Raw genomic sequence first — 17,623 nt, forward strand, 5'->3', positions numbered from 1 at the left:
AGGTTTATTTATTTATTTATTTATTTATTTATTTATTTTTCTTGAAGTGCTGGGATCAAACCCAGGGCCTTAGCCTGCCAGGCCAGCACTCTGCTACTGAATTACACCCTAATCCCCGTTAATAATCTGTATGTGTTCTCTGGTAAACATTGGTGTGTGAGATCTTCCCTGCTTCCTCTCCCCTACCCTTCTTTTACTTTTTTTCTACTTTTATTGCAACCCCTGCCGCACCCCCACCCCAGGGATTGAACTCAAGAGTATTTTACCACTGAGCTACATCCCCAACCTTTTCAATTTTTTATTTTGGTAGGGTCTTGCTAAATTCCTGAGATTGGCCTCAAATTTGGGATCATCCTGTCTCAGCCTCTGAAGCTGCAGGGATTACAGGAGTGTGCCACCACACTTGACTTATTATTTTGTTATAACCTTTTTTTGTATTGGAGATTGAACCCAGGGCGTTACACACAATGCTAGGCAAGTGCTGTACCAGTGAGCCACATGCCTGGCCTTGTATACCTTTTATTGTTGTCGTGGTGGTTCTGGGGATTGAACTAGGGCCTCATGCATGCTAAATATGTCCTGCCCCACTGACTTACACCCTGAGCACTGTCATGGAGAAAGGCAATATAGTATATGACTGAAGCCAGATCATCTGAATTTGAATCCTGGCTCTGCCACTTGCTAACACTATGATCTTGGACAAGATATTTTAACTTCTTTTTGTCTGTTTCTTCACTATAAAGTGGGAATGATAATTTTGTAAGATTGATAAAAAGGCTTAATGAGTTGAATCACGTAAAACTTTTTAGAACTGTGGACAATCTATAGTAAGTGCTATATGAATATTAGCAATATTAATTTTTTATTCTTTACATTGACCTGTAATTAGAAGTGCACAATCCTTCTGAGTCAGATAATCTCATAGAGTTCATGTTAATTAACTGCTTAAGTCTGCTTGGTCATGCATAAAGTCTGACGAGTAAGGGTGCATTCAGCAAAAACAGTTTTGAAAAATTGATAAGCTTTTCAGTAACTGGTTTGGGAAGCTGGATAATAAGTAGTGTGCAATAATTTCTAATTAGTTTTCCTCAAAAATATTCACAGGAGACATTCTCTGGAAGTACTTTGTGGATTTGGCTTTTCTTTTTTTGGTAGTGCTGGAGATCAAACCCTGGGCCTCCCACATGTTCAGTGCATGCTCTGCCACTGAGCTATACTACCAGCCTCCTTTGTGGTTTTTTTGCTCTGCATGATTTTATCATAATTGAGTTTATATCCATTATAGCTGACATTTGAAGATCAGCAAAACTCTGGTATTTCAGGCCAACCTAAAAATTGTTTCTAGGTATAGTTGAAAACAACCATATTGTAGGATGTTTTAGGAATGGCAAGAGTTTGGGTGCATGTTGTTTCAGTGAGTCAGATTTTTATACAGTTTTCTTTTTGTGACTATTTAAGATAATCTAGCTTTCAGTAGCTTATGTGCCTTTTTAAAAGTGTAATATAATTCACTGAATCATCAGTTAGTGACCAGATAGTTTTTGAGGAGCTACCATGGGCACAGTGGTAAATAAAACAGACATGTTCCCTGCCTGGATGAGCCACAATATAAATGTTAAACTATCATAAATACTTACCAAATTATAAGTGTGGGACAGAGACGTAGAGGTGCTGAGGGAGTAACTGACAGGAAGCCCTAACATAGCATGGAGACATGTTTTGTTATGAAATGAATTAAGCTTTGAATTGAGACTTAAAGGTGAGTAGAAGCTGGGTAGAGGAAGTGGTCTTGTCAAGAGGGCTTCAGCCTGACCTTGGGAGAGCATGGTAAGCTCGAACTAGAGAAAGAAGTTCCTTGTTCCAAACAGGTAAGGTGAAGGTTTTGATAGCACTTTGAAGGTGTTGTTTTTGCTTGAGAGAGTAAAAACTGGAGAAACAGGTTGATTGGGGGAGGTCAGAGACACCTATGTAACACCTGGATGATCCATTAGAGTGGAAAGTTAATAAATGGACGTGGGTCTCAGTGGGATCTCTAGGCTGAACATGCGGAGTTTGGGATAGTCAACATGATGGTAAATCAAGTCAGGGAGGTGGATGACATCACCTTCAAAATATCTGCCATGGGCTGGTGTTGTAGCTCAGTGATAGGGCACTTGCCTAGTGTGTGAGAGGCACTGGGTTTGCTCATCAGCACCATATAAAAATAATAAATAAAGTAAGTAAAGGTATTGTATCCTTCTGCAACCAAAAAATTAAAAAAAAAGATATAGTAAAGGTATTGTATCCTTCTGCAACCAAAAAATTATAAAAAAAAGTTATCTGCAGAATCAGAATGTAAGAAAGTCTAAGATAGTGCCTGAATGTCTCTACATTTTAAATTGCTGTGTGTTTCATATATGCACAAATTCTAAACTTAGTATTTATTAATTTTTGGGATGTGAACAATTATATTGTGTCTAGAATTGGGGCATGTAATTAGAAATATATAATTTAATCTTTAAAAAATGTCACTAGTAGGAGGCACTATATATTAAGTACTGGCTATTCACAGATCTAAGTTCTGGTTCTGCTTTTAAATTGTATTCTTATTCTTTGCAGAGGCAGAGATGATGAAATTTTTTCTAAATGCCATGGTAGAGGTAAACCTGGAATGCTTAGGAGCCCAAACATCATGGTATAGGGCTGTGATATGAAACTTCCTGAAGATACTCAGACTTGAATATTGTCCTGAAAATGATCAGGTCATGGTGAGCTGAGGAGTGAAGGAGAAGACAGTGGTCAGTCTCCCTTTTCTAGGGCAGGGTCTGAATTTTCTCATTTTGGTATCTTTGATGCTTTGTCAGTGCCTGTCACTTGGTGTTAGTTACATTAGCTTTGGACAGGGAATCTTTTCTTCTCTGAGACAAAATGCAGACATGAGGAGATGAGTCCAGATTGTCAGACTCCATCTGCATTCTCAAGGGTTTTTGCCATGTGCATCTGCAGCCCTTTGCCTGCGTGCCTTCTTCTGACTGTGCAAGGAGGCCAAGTGCATTCCTGTGGCCAGAATGCTCTGCCTTCATCTATCTACCATTAGTGTTTTTATTTATTCTGTTTTTTTTTTTTTTGTACTGGGGATTGAACCCAGGGGCACTTAACCACCGAGCCACATCCCCAGCCCTTGTTATTTTTTATTTTGAGACAGGTCTTGCTAAGTTTGCTGAGGCCAGTTTTGAACTCTCGAACCTTCTATCTCAGCCTCCTGAGCTGCTAGGATTACAGCTGTGTGCCATTGTGCCTGGCTGTTCTAGTCTTTTTCTGGCTTCATGGTTGAGTATATGATAATTGGTTCATTTTGTCATTCAATATTAGATTATAGCATTTCCCCTTATTAAAAATTTTCATAAACAACATTTTAAGTGGCTGCATAAACTCTCAAACTTGGATGCTAAATAAGCATAAATAACACTTAAGTTAAATTTTTTTTTAACTTTTCATTTTGAGATAATTTCAGGCTTAAAAAAGAGTTGCAGAAATAGTGTAAGGAATTCCCATATATCCCTTGGCTAGTCTGTGGTGGTGTCTGTACATTTTCCATTGTAAAGTTAATCTTTTCTTTTGTGAAATTAGTGTTTTCCGAGTAGATACTTAAAAACTATATGATATGCCCTTTTTCATAAAATGTTTACCCATTATTTTTAGCATCCTAAAATCCTAGAGAGAGGATTTTTTTGTTGTTGTTGTTGTTGTTGATGGACATAACGCCTTTATTTTTATGTGGTGCTGAGAATTGAACCTGGGTCCCGCCCGTGCTAGGCGAGCACTCTACCACTGAGCCACAATCCCAGCCTCAATTTTTAGCATCCTTTGATGTTTCTTAGCTGAAAGGGTTAGGGATTAGGAATGTGGCTTAGTGGTAGATCCCTGGTACAAAAACAACCAACCAACTCCTGTCCCTAAAACAAACAAAACCCAACGTCTAGGGTCGAGGATGTAGCTCAGTGGTAGGGTGCTTGGTTAGCATGCCAAGGCCTGGATTCAATTCCTAGTACCACACATCTACCCACACACACATCTAGATACTGGATGTACCTACTACTCTTGTAATATGACTGTTTTTAGGTCTGTTAAATGGATAAGTTAGGGGATATATGTGGGTGAACCCACAAATGTTCACACACAGTACCTGTGTCTATATTTATTTTTATATCTTTATATTTTTGGAAACCATCACTTCACACTGATTAAATGCTAGTGAAAATCAGAAGATTAATTCTCGTTTTTCCCTTTCCATATTTGTAACTTCCATCTCCATTATTGAGAAATCTTCCTGCCATTAGTGTCAATGTATTTACTTATGTGGTCAATCCCAAATTGCCTGTTGACTCTTTCCTTGACCCTCACACAAACTTATGCCCTTTCCTGCCTCTTTACCCCAAGCATGTGTACCCACTTTACTGAGTTCCTAATGTCTTATGGTTTTTACATTAAATTATCCAGAAAGGAAGGGAGCCCATTCTTTTTTATGGATGTATGATATTCAATTTTTGTGGATATATCATTGTTTATTCAACTCTTGATGAAGGACATTTGAAGGACTTTCAGTCCTATTAAGTTTCAAATAGGGCTGCAGTAAATGGCTGTGTGCATAAGACTTTTTGTATTTTTGTCAATGTATCTTTGGGATTATTAAAATTTTTTTTTTAAATTAGTTGTTGATGAATCTTTATTTATTTATATGTGGTGCTGATAATTGAACCCAGAGCCTCACACATGCTAAGCAAACATTCTACCACTGAGCCGCAACCCCAGCCCTGGGATAATATTTTAGCCAGGAGATTATTTTAAGCATGTGTGATTTTGTTAGTTATTACCAAATCCTTTCCACCACATCAGTGTATACAAATGCCTGTCTCCCCACTCCCTGCAGTCTCACCCCTGGAGTATATTGTCAAACTTTTGTCTTAGCAGTGAATTTGAAATTACGTTTCTTTGGGGATCATGAGATGTTCTGTGTGTGTGTGTGTATGTGTGTGTGTGGTGCTGGGGGTTGAACCCAGGGCCTTGTACATAGCTCCACCAACTGAGCTGCCCTCCCAGCCCACATAGGATGTTCTTGTCCTCGAGGTCTTAGCTTCTTCTGAGTTCCTGTTTGCTCCTTTGTATGTCATCTGCTTTTGGAAATCTGTTTCTTCTGGGTGTTTTTTCTGCTGTCTTCATTTGAAGCTCATTTGTCTTAATGGAAAAGACTGAAATAAAATAGGTGATTGGTTCAGGCTTCTCACTGTCACAGTTGTTGAATGAGTGGATGAGTCTGTTGACTCACTGTCACATGTCTCCATGCCCTTGGGTTGTGGTCACTGCCTGGCTGTGCCACTTCAGACATCACATCTGCATTTAGGACAGAAATTATGTGGCACTAGCCACATCAGTTCCCTTTTAAAAAGAAAGGAAAACTTTCCAACAACCACTTGGGTTTTGTAGGCAGCTGGTTATACCTTAAATTTTTAGTTGCTTAGGGGAGTATTAGACAAGATACAGACCTTTCTGCTGCTGGAAATGCAAGTCTCTGGTTTCTATCTCATTTTGAAAACTTTGTACATTTACCTTTATAAATATAAAATTAAAAATAAACATCTGCATAGATTGTAACGAAACACCCTGTCCAGACCCATTTTCCAGAGGTAATTATTGTCAGTATTTTGGTCCATATTCTTTTAGGTATATAATTAATACTTAATTTTTTTTTTTTTTTAACTGAGGGTAAAACCCAGGGGCTCTCAGCTGCTGGGCGACATCCTCAGCCCTTTTTATTTTGAGACAAAGCCTTGCTGAGTTGCTGAGAGTCTCGATAAATTGCTGAGGCTAATCTGGAACTTATGATCCTCCTGCCTCAGCCTCCCCAGCCTCTGGGATTATAAACATGGGCTCCTGCTCATGTTTATATACTTAATGTCGTTGTTGTCCTGTTTGTTGCTAGTGTGAGGCCACATATGTTTATACTGTTCCACAACTAGATTGCTTTTCCACTCAGCAGTATGTTCTAGGCATTTTCCCATATGGGTATGTGTAGATATGCCCATTCTTTCTGACTGGTACCTCGCTTCTTCATTTCTTCTGCCATTCCAGATCCATTTTCACCTTCTTCCCTCTCTGAACTGGTGATGGACCTCTGAACTGCATCATCTGGGTTTCTTTGTCCTTTGGTTTCTATTTAGGATCAGTTGATACAAGGCACCAACCGAAGACAAAGGAGTGTGGTAGGAGAGGTTGGGGCACACCACCCTAACTCTACTGCCCCTTGCACCTTGCTGAAGTGCTACACGGCCTGCTCCTCTGTGTCCACTGCCCCCACCGGGTGGCCTCTCTCCCCACCCAGCTCTTGCTGAGCTATCATCCTACTTTGAGGCAGAAGGGCATATCTAGCTTCCTTGCTGGTCTCTGGATCCGTTCTCACTCCTTGTTGGTTCCTTTAAACCCTCCTCACACAGCTCTCAAACATCCTGTCCTGAAACCTCCTTCAGCTTATTCTTTTGCGTGTGCTGTTTCCGTCAACTTCCCACAGTTACCATACCATGGTGGAGTCATTTGAGCTGTTTCTGTTATTTGCCGGTATAATCAGCATTGCTAGTGCACGTTCCTGTACACACCCTTAATGCTTTTTGTTGCAATGTTCCTTGAGGGAAAAGTCACAGAAATAGCAGTGCTGTGTCAAGGTATATGAATGCTATAAATTTCAATAGATATTTCTAAATTGCTCCCCAGAGTCCACCAAATTCACATTTCCAACCTGTTATTTGATATTAAAAAATTATGGAGGTAATACTTGTGAATTATAACAAATTTAGTTCAGGAGTGTATAAAGGGAAAAGGAAAGTCCTCCCAGTGAAACGCTTCTCATATTCCCATCCCATTCCCTACAGGTAACTGTGCTAATAACATTTAGCTATATATCCTATTGGGCCTTTGCCCCCCTTTTGATACTTACATATTTATTAAAGAATAAATTCATATGTATGTACATGTAAACATTCATATATGTAGATATATGTATATCTCTAGCTGCGAGAACTCATTTCTAGAATCTTCTGTTCCATTATCTGTTTTTTTCCCTGTGCCAGTACCTGTCTTGTCTTAATTATTTCAACCTTGAGTTGGTTTTGATATCTGGGAAGGCAAATTCTAATCTGTGATATTGTAAAATATATATTTGGTCTTTATCCGCATTTTCTGGCATACAATTCCTAAACTCTGTGGAATCTCCACAGTGACCTCTTTTTGTATGCTAATGAGTTGGCTCATGGCTGGCAGACCCTACCTGACTGCCACATGTTGGGCTGGAGGTTTGGGACTTACCAGCCCTGCTTCCCACTCTTTCCTAAGGTTAAGTTGGTCATTGTGGCCAGTGGTGAAATCAATTACCTCTGTAATGAGGCCTCCATAAAACCCGAGAGGACAGAGTTTGGAGAGTTTCCAGATGGCTTGACAGGTGAAGGATCCTGGGGTGGCATACCCAAAGAAGACCCAGAAGATCTTGGTCCCTTCTCCCATACCTCACCCTCTGTATTTCTTCATCTGTATCCTTTGTAATATCATTTGTCATAAATTGGTGTTCCCCTGAATTTGTGAGCCACTTTAGCAAATTAATTGAACCTAAGGAAGGGGTTGGGGAAACTTAGGTTTGTAGCCAGTGGGTCAGAAGAACAGGTAAAAACAACTTGGGGTGTATGGTTGGTTTCTGAAGTGGTGGGAGACAGTTTTAGGGGACTGAGCTTTCAACCTCTGGGATCTTTCAAACAGCACAGTGTGGGAGTGTGATTTGGTGGACTCTGGGGAGCAGTTTTAGCAATAGCTATTGAAATTTACAGAATTCATATACCTTGACACAGCACTTCTATTTCTGGTATCATCTCCAGGTAGACAGTGTCATAACAAAATGGGATTGGAAGATGTCCTCTGCTGCAGTTTTGCTTTCTTGGTCAGAAGAGGACCCCCACCCACACCCCACCCACACCTGGTGTCAGAAACATGTTGCAAAAATGAGTTTGGCTTTTCTCTCCCTGCATACCCATGTTTATGGCAGCACAGTTCACAGTTCAGCTCATTTTCATTTAAAATTTTCTTGGCTCGTCTTGGGTATGAACTCCTTAGATAATCTTTAGATCTAAGTGTAAAAACAATCATGGATTTTGACTGGAATTAAACTTATAGAGAACTGACATTTCAGGAGAACTGATGTATTTCCAATATTGAATATTCTCACTTAAGAACTTGTTGTCTCTTACTCAGACCTTCTGTATCCTTTGGTGAAAATTCTTGCCCATTTCTTCTCAGGTTTATTTTTATTTATTTATTTATTTATTTTAAAGAGAGAGTGAGAGAGGAGAGAGAGAGAGAGAGAGAGAGAGAGAGAGAGAGAGAGAGAGAGAGAATTTTTTTTTTAATATTTATTTTTTAGTTCTCGGTGGACACAACATCTGTGTTTGTATGTGGTGCTGAGGATCGAACCCGGGCCGCACGCATGCCAGGCGAGCGCGCTACTGCTTGAGCCACATCCCCAGCCCCTCAGGTTTATTTTTAAGTATTTTACAGATTCATTTCCATCACTTTATATTTCCTAATTAGATATTACTGGTGTAATTTTTTTTTTTGGTCGTTATTGAGGACTGAACCCAGGGGTGCTCTATCACTGAGCTACACCCCAGCCCACCTTTTGTAATAGGGTCCTGCTAAGTTGCTGAGGCTGCCTTGAATCTTGTGAACCTCCTGCCTCAACCTTGTGCACCTGGCTGCTGGGATTACACTCGTGCACCTGGCTGCTGGTGTAATTTTTTAAGAAGCTGTTGATTTTTGTAAGTTAACCTTATAATTGCCTACTTTAGTGATCCTATTCTTAATGAGTTTTCAGTTTATTTTCTTGGCTTTTCAAGGTGCCCTATTATATAGTATGCAGATTTTCACTTTTTATTCTGAGTTTGTATCTTTCTCATATTATTTGTGGCTGGAGTATCTGGTTGTAGGTGGAGGGTCTGATCAAGGAAGTCTTCTTGGCCCATGTTGCATGCAAGGAGAGTATCAAAGGATGTAGAGCAGGTGTGGCAGCAGGGTGGGTAGAGACTGGAATCCAGACAGACCTCTAGGACAGAAACAACAGGTAGGGCTTAGTGAAACAGAAAGAATGACTAGTTCGTGGGCACAGGTGAGGTTGCGGAGCAGTGGATGGATTGGGGAATAAATCAGGGATCCGTCAGAAACTGCTTGGCTTTACTAAGCAGTTCCTTTCAGATGAATTGAATGGCCCCCTAAAGATGTCCATACTCTCATCTCTAGTACCTGTAGTAGTATCAGGTGACATGGCAAAAGGTATTTTCCAGATGTTATGAAGGTTATGGCTCTTTAAGAAAATGTTCTCAGTGTTTCAGGTGGACCCAGTATAATCACAGGAGATTGGAAGCAGAAGTAAGATGCTGTAGAAGGGAAAACGGGAGAGATTTAGAGTGTGGGACTTAGCACACCTTGGCTGAAGTGGGACCATATGGAAAGTTGGAGGAGATAATAAGAGCAGAGATTGGCTCCTGTCTGTTGACTAGTAGGAAACTGGCCCAAAAGCCATCTGCATGGACTCTACTTAACCAGTAGCTGGACAGGTACAGAAGTAGATTTTGCCTCATACTTGCATACCCATGTTTATGGCAGCACAGTTCACAGTAGCCAAACCACAGAACCAGCCTCCGGATCCATCCGCTGATGAATGGGAAAAGAATATATGGTATGTATGTACAATGGAGTTTTATTGACCCATATGGAAAAACAAAATTGTCATTTGCAAGAAAATAGATGGAAGTTGAGGCCATTATTTTAAGTGAAATAAGCCAAATTCAGAAGGTCAAGGGTTGTGTGTTTTCTCTGATGTGGGAGGTGTCTTATGAATTTCCAAGGGAGAACGGTAGAGTCAAGTAAAGGGATCAAGGGTGGGGGGAGGGGGAGGAGGAGAGAAAGGAAAGGGAAAATACTGGGAAATAATGATACTGGTTAAATTATATTGTTAATGTGTTTATGTATGAATATATAACAACAAACCCATTGTGTATCACTATAATGCATCGGTAAAAAAAAAAATGGGGAAAAAAGTAAATTCTGTTTTAGAAAAGACAAAGGACCCTGCTGAGCCTGGGCTTTATGTTTCTTCCTTTTTTTGGTGTGTGAGGGGGTGCCACATCTGCAGTCCTTCTTTATATTTCATTTAGAGATAGGGTCTCACTGAGTTGCTTAGCATCTCACTGTTGCTGAGGCTGGCTTTGAACTTGGGATCCTCCTGCCTTAGCTTCCCAAGCTGCTGGGATTACAGGCGTGTACCACCTCACTTGGCTTGAACCCGGACTTTTACCTTCAGAACTCTGAGATACTAAATTTGTGTTGTTTTAAACTGTTTAGTTTGCAGTACCTTGTTTCAGCAGTGGTAGATAATACAAAGGGGTTTTGGCAGGGAAGTAACAAACCCCTTTGTTTTGTTATTAAAAGACAACTGTGTGTGCTGGGTATAAAATGGATCTGGAGAGTGTAGGTTTCAAGGCAAGGGAGCGGTGGTGGGAGCACAGTGGTGGCATGAACTAGGATGGTGATAGTGGGAAGGGCGTATGATTTGAGATGTATTTGGGAGGTTAAAATTGCAGAATGTGGTCATTGATTGGTGCTGGGGGTGGATGAGGGTGCACGGATGACTGCTGATTTCTGGCCTGGGTGCTGAGGGGTTCTGAGGCTGTTGCTTGAGATGGAGATGAGCATGTTGGGAGATGCCATGTTATGAATGCTGAGGTTATTCTTCATTTGGAAATTCTCTTTACAGGTTCTTTATCTTAAGGGAGAGCATAATCAGTATGATGATTACTTTATCTCTTAAGACCTAATTTTTGTTTTTGTTTTTATTTTATTATTATGTTTTAGGTCATGTAGGAAATTGTAAATCATGCGAAGATGGGACTCTTGGTCTTTGTGCGCAATCTGCTGCTAGCCCTCTGCCTCTTTCTGGTCCTGGGATTTTTGTACTATTCCGCATGGAAGCTACACTTACTCCAATGGGAAGACTCTAGTAAGTATAGTTACTCTGACCTCCTGGGAAAAGCCTGGAGCAGGTCAGTTATGGCTTGTCACATGGCTGCAGTGCTCTCATATTCTTCAGAGATGGGCAGTGAGCGTAAACTGGGACTTAGGCTTAGAGATTACCTACTGTTTTAGCTGCTGTAAACTGAGAACTTTATTTCTTTATTTTTTTAAACTGCATGCCATGGCCAGCCTCAGTTCCTCTTATGAACCCAGTGAGAATGTTCTGTTCTTCAATTAAAAATCTACACTATGTCCATACTTCTACTTCTGAATGCTTTTGTTCTTTTAAATTACTATTGTGTGTTACTACTCTTATTCCCTATTTATTGCCTTAGGGTTTGGTATTGAAGTAGGTTTTCTTTTGCCCTCAAAACATTCATCTTTACTTTTCCTTGAATTTTCAATTTAATGTTGTCCTTGTTTCATTTTCCCTAAAGAAGCTCTGCCTCTTTACTCTTTTTAGTCCTTTGGTATTGAACTTGCACTTCCTGGAATATTGGCTTCTTTTCCTTACTTGGTAACTCCTCTCCCTTTCTTCTATTTGTGAATTTGGTCTCATGTGTTAAGCAGTGTTTTCCACATATCCCAGTGCCCTCTTATTTGGTTTCTGTTCATCCGCTGTGTCCCCACTCATGTCACCCAATGTCACTTTGTTACAACTTGCAATCGAAGGGCTCACGCTTAATCTTTCCACATTCTGTTCTTGCCTATAGCTTGAAACATCACATAGTAATCATAAAGTGGTTTCCTTTTGTCTATTTTGTCTAATCTGAGCTTGGTTCAGGAAATATGGGGTAGTCTATTTTGATCCTAGGGACTTATCTTCTCTAAAGTAGTTTTGTTTTTACAAATGTCTACCCGATACTAGCATACAACTCACTGGAGAGTAGAGTTAGTTCTAGGTATGAGGTTAAAATGAATTGGAAGAGGCAGGTGGCCTGCTGTTGTACTGAGACCTTGCGTGGAAGCCTTTCCTGTATAGCTCATTTAGTTCTTACATGATCCGAACTACTGAGCCGGCCTCAAGCCAAATTTTAAAATATAGTGTGTGTCTTTAATTTATTGTTTTATACAAAATGTTTAAGTGCTCTTAAATGCTTAACTTGTAATCATCAGTAATTGCTTTGTGATTTAAGAGTTTATTCAAATTTCTCTGTACTGACTTATTTTTTAAAATCGGAGAGACTATTCAAGACAAGGGGTGTTTCCACCAGTACGATGCAGAAGTCTGTAGTTAGAGGCACTCTTTTATATTCAGGATGGTGACTTCATCTGTATTCATAACATAGATGGAAAATGTGTGTAAGAAACAGGTCTCCTTTTCTGTGGAAAACATAACTAAGAATCAGATAATATTTTCCTATTCAAGAAGTGAGAAAGAGAATTAACATTCTAGAAGACCATTGGGTGTCAGGTTTTAGACTAATTATTTCATCTAATTATCTTACTCAAATTCTGTGAAGATGCCCATATTGTTCCCATTTTCCAGTTGAGCAGACAGCAGCACTTTGTGTAAGTAATTTACCAAGGTTATGTAGCTAATTATTGGAACCGAAATTGAACTCTGTTTTCTATCTTTAAAACTCATGTTTAAGCTAGACATGGTGGCGTATACCTGTAATCTCACATACTCAGGAGGCTGAAGCTGGGGAATCATGTGATCCCAGGCATTCAAGACCAGCCTGGGCAAAATAGCAAGATCCTATCTCAAAACAAAAAAAAGCCCTATGTTCAGTATTTTATTGAAAAGTATGATAAATATTGAAGAGGATTTTAATTCTGTATTCTACCTGGGAAAAAGAAAGGACAGGGGCTCATAGAAGGACTGGTATTATCAGGAGTGGGGTGGAGAAAGAAAAAGAAAAAGGAGAATATAAGAGAAGCAAAAAAGAGAAAGAGTGTCCTACAAAAAATGACAGAGGGATCTGTTAGGTTTGGATGTGACAAAGTACTGTTAATACATGCCGTAGGCTTCCTTGGTGTACTCTAGTTATTTGGGTATACTCCAGTTATTTCCTTTTTTTTATGTTGCTAGTTGACTATGCAGTATTCACAGCTTTTCCATTATTCTAACCTTCAAATTTCTTAGACTCTTGACTTCGAATAGGCCATTTAGGCCATCTCACTGTAGCATCATTTTCAGTGCTGTAATATCAGAGGATTGAGTGTCTGCTATCTGTCTGTACAATAGCAGGAGTTTCATATTCATAATCTCATGTGATCCTCATCATTTTTTTTTTAAGCATTTTTCAGTTGTCAGTGGATCTTTTATTTATTTATATGTGGTGCTGAGGATCGAACCCAGGGCCTCACACATGCCAGGCAAGTGCTGTACCACTGAGCCACATCCCCAGCCCAATCCTCATCATTTTTATCAGTTATTAGTGCTCTCTCATTTTTAAAAATATTTTTTACATTGTAGATGGACACAATGCCTTTATTTTATATATTTATATATTTTTATGTGGTGCTGAGGATCAAACCCAGTGCCTTTCACATGCCGGATGAGTGCACTATCTACTGAGCCACAACCCCAGCTAGTAGTGCACTCATTTTACAGATGTAGAATCTAAGGCTTGGAAGAGTCTCGCTCCATAATCAACAGTTGGTATGTATCGGCTGCAGTGGTACATTGCCCATAATGCTGAGGCAGGAGGATCACAAGTTCCAGGGCAGCCTCAGCAGCTCAGTAAGACCTTGTCTCATAAGAAAAAATAAAAAGAGCTGGGCATGTAGCTTAGTGATGGAGCACCCCTGGGTTTAATTCCTAGTACCAAAAAAGAAAAAAAAAAGTTTGTATGCCTTTCTTCTGAGGATCTTAGAGGACAATGTCAAGTGTCAAAAATAAATGTCTTTAGCATTTCTTCCTCTTCATTTTTATAATATTAATAGAATTAAGATTACCAGTTGGCATTTCTTCATGATGAGGGGGCAGGCTGGAGTTTTTAATTAATAAATTATTAATTCAATAAACAGTTATGTTCATTATGGTTCCTGTACTGTCCTGGGTAAACTGGATATTAAATGAACTAGGCCTTCATGCTGTTAGCCTGTAGCACGAAAAGGAATCAAAGGAACTTGTGTTAAGTTCCAAAGGAGAAATCTGTGTGCATTGCTGTTGGGGCATAAAATCCCTTCCAGATAGAAAATTCATTGTTTCATTAATTCCAGGGACATTGTTGAGGAATACAAACTACTTTGTTCTGTGCAGCTTGTAGATTCATATAACAAAGTTTTAGTCAGATTACCAAGGTTTGGACCAAATGATTAACCTGGAAGGCTTCAAGTATGAAATTAGTCAGATTATCAACCTGTCTTTAAAAGTACTATAGCTGGTACAGTGACATACACCTATAATACCAGCAACTGAGGAGGCTGAGGCAGGATGATATCAAGTTCAAGTCTAGCCTCAGCAGCTTAGAGAGGTCCTAAGCAACTTAGTGAGATCCTAAGCAACATAGCGAGGCCTGTCTCATAAAGAAAATAAAAGGGCTCGGGATGTGCTCAATGATTAAGCAACCCTGGGCTCAGTCCCCAGCACCAAAAAATACATAAATAAATAAAAGTACCTTAGACTTCTCTATAATATAATAGAGAATACATACATACACAAAGATGAATTTTATATTATATATACTAAAATTAATAAACAAGTCAACATAGTCCTTGGGGTTAGAAAGAGGTATGCTTCAGTTTCTTCCTCTCCAAAGTGAAGATAAAATAATTCTTTTTGCCCTGATACTGTATTCAGGTCAGTACCTTGGGTAAGAGTTAAGTAGTTGCCTCTTATCAATAGATCTGATTCCAATTTTCCATTTCATAGAAGCTGTGCATATTTTAATTTATTGATTTAAAATTTTATTTCTAATTAATGAATTAAAGTGACTGTTTCAAAGAATTTATTTCCTAAGTTGTGGGATCTTTAAAAATTCATGCCACAGCATTTATAGCAACTCCCTTTGTGTTTGTGCCCATCTTTATAAAAGATCATAGCCAGAGAGATTATAAACTATGCATTATTGATCTGATTGGGTGAATACCATCTGGTAAGTAAGTTGAAAGTTGGATCTGATATTAGGAGAAGGACAGATAGAACTGACCTTAATAGACATAGGACATTATATTAATTAATTCTTAGTTTTCCCGAATACAAATGAAAAAGAGGCTGTTATTTCTGGCCTATAAGAGGCACTCTGCTTTGTATGGTAATGGAGTAGCTCATGTCAAAACTAGCTCTCCCTCTATAAAAAGCTATACAATAGGACAAAATAAATGAAGCAACTGTGTCAAGCAGTGAACAGTAGGCAGCAGAAAATTTCAATCTCTAAAGAGAAGGAAAACCAACGAGGCAAATCCCACAAATATGCAGCTTTCTGGGCCCAATTTCCTACCTGTTCAGAGAGTGAAGTTTGAACAGATTGTAGTGGTTTCCACTTAGCTGACGAAGAAAAGACAGCTGAAGCAGTGGGAATCTGGGATGGACCATCTGAGAGGGCATCAGAAGTCTGTGGGGGAGTTTCTGAGAGTCTGAGCTACCTATTACACAGGGCAAAACCAAGTGAGGCTTTCTATACAGATAGCAGCTGCTACAGGATGAGATTAGAAAAGGATACTAAAGGAATATCAGTGCTAGAAGGGAAGCATTGCCAGGGACATTTAAGTTCTAGCCCTATTCTACCAGTGTTTAACCCAGCCATCCAGCTGAGACACTGGAAAGACCATGTAACCCAGAGTCTGGTTCTTAATAAAAAGTTACCAAGACATGCAAAGAAATAAACATGATCCATATGCAAGGAAAAATATAAAAAGAACAACCTTATAGATAAGGTGACCCCCCCAGGGTTGTTGTAGACAAAAAAGCAATTATGAATACACTTGAAGAATTAAAGGAAAATAGAGTGAATAATAAATAGTTTCAGAAATTGAATCTATAGAAAAGAACCAAGTGCAGATTCTAGAACTGAAAAGTTTACAGAAAAAAAAAAGATTATAGTAAATGAAATTAAAATTTACTCAACAGCAGATTGGAAATAATGGAAGTCAGTGAACTTAAAGAGAACAATAGAAATTTTCTAACTTGAATCACAGGGAGAGTGGGGAGGGGAAGAACAGAGCTTCAAGGATCTGTGGGATAATAGTAAATGGTCTATATATGACAGCTGGGATAGGGGAAAAAAGAATAATGACTGAAAATTTTCTGAATTGATGAACAACATTGATTTAGAGATTCAAGAACCTAATTTATATATTAAGTGAACCCTAATATTGATAACTATTGGGTAAGGAAATCTAGGTACATCACAGTTAAACTTCTGAAATATAGAAAGAGAAAATTTTGAAAGCAGGGAAAACAAAATATTAGCTGACTGTGGTGGCCTACATCTGTAATCAGCTGCGGAGGCTGAAACAGGAGGATCACAAACTCAAGGTCAGCCTCAGCAACTTAGCTTGGCCCTGTCTTAAAATAAAAAATCTAAAGGACAAAATATTTCATACATATTGCTCAGTAATAAAGCACCCCAGATTCAATCCCTGATACCCGCCCCCAAAGAAAAAGGAAGACGAGAAAAGGAGACAGTGTATAAGGGTAAAAGTTGTCGCTGCGGTCGGGGGCTGGGGTTGTGGCTTAGTGGTAGAGTGCTTGTCTAGCATGTACGAGGCCCTGTATTCGATTCTCAGCACTGCATAAAAATAAAACAATAAATAAAGGTCCATCAACAACTAAAAAATGTTTTTTAAAAAATAGAGGTCAGAAGACAATGAAAGATTTTTAAAAGTATTCAAAAAAAAAAAACCCAAATGTGTCATTCATAAAATGAAAATATCCTTTAAAAGTGAAGATAAAATAAGGTATTTTCAAATCAACAAAAGTTAAAAAAATGTGTTGCCAACAGGACTGTTTTACAGCAAATGCTAAAGAATTTCGTTCAGGCCAAGGGAAAGTGATACCAGAGAGGGTATACGGGAAGAGTGAAGATCTCTGGGAATGGAAAATATAAAAAAATACTTTCTTATAATTTGCTTGAAAGACAGAAATAACCTTGTGAAGTTAGGGTTTCATTTTTTATTGTTTTTCTTCTTAGATGTAGATGGAACTAACACCTTTCTTTTTTATTTATTTAATTTTGTGTGTTACTGAGGATCGGACCCAGTAACTCACACATGCTAGACAAGCACTCTACCACTGAGCTGCAACCCTAGCCCCTAAAATTAGGTTTAGTTTTGAGGGGGGGTACTGGGGATTGAACTCTGGGGTACTCAACCACTGAGCCACATCCCCAGCCCTACTTTTTGTATTTGATTTAGAAACAGGATCTCACTGAGTTGCCTTGCTCCTTGATTTTGCTGAGGCTGGCTTTGAACTCTTGGTCCTCCTGCCTCAGCCTCCCAAGCTGCTGGGATTACAGGCGTGTGCCCCAGGGCCAGGCTAAAGTTAGGTTTTGAACATACGTAGACATTAAGAAATTAAAGGGCTGGACACAGTGTACACTTGTAATTCCAGAGACTTGGGAGGCTGAGGCAGAAGGATCATAAATTCAAG

General features: G+C 39.2%; 1 protein-coding gene across 7 annotated transcripts in view; it reads left to right on the forward strand.

Annotated features, from left to right (window-relative positions):
• Positions 1 to 17,623, forward strand: part of St3gal3 (ST3 beta-galactoside alpha-2,3-sialyltransferase 3) — a 192,188-nt gene that overhangs the window by 16,163 nt on the left and 158,402 nt on the right. For all 7 annotated transcript variants that reach the window (XM_005317921.3, XM_040288511.2, XM_021719809.3 and 4 more), the window contains exon 2: positions 10,924 to 11,068. In XM_005317921.3, coding sequence (XP_005317978.1) covers positions 10,954 to 11,068 — 115 coding nt within the window. In that variant the 5' untranslated portion in view covers positions 10,924 to 10,953. The remainder of the gene's footprint in view (positions 1 to 10,923; positions 11,069 to 17,623) is intronic.

This window comes from Ictidomys tridecemlineatus, chromosome 11 (genome assembly GCF_052094955.1).
Source record: "Ictidomys tridecemlineatus isolate mIctTri1 chromosome 11, mIctTri1.hap1, whole genome shotgun sequence".
Classification (NCBI taxonomy): Eukaryota; Metazoa; Chordata; class Mammalia; order Rodentia; family Sciuridae; genus Ictidomys; species Ictidomys tridecemlineatus.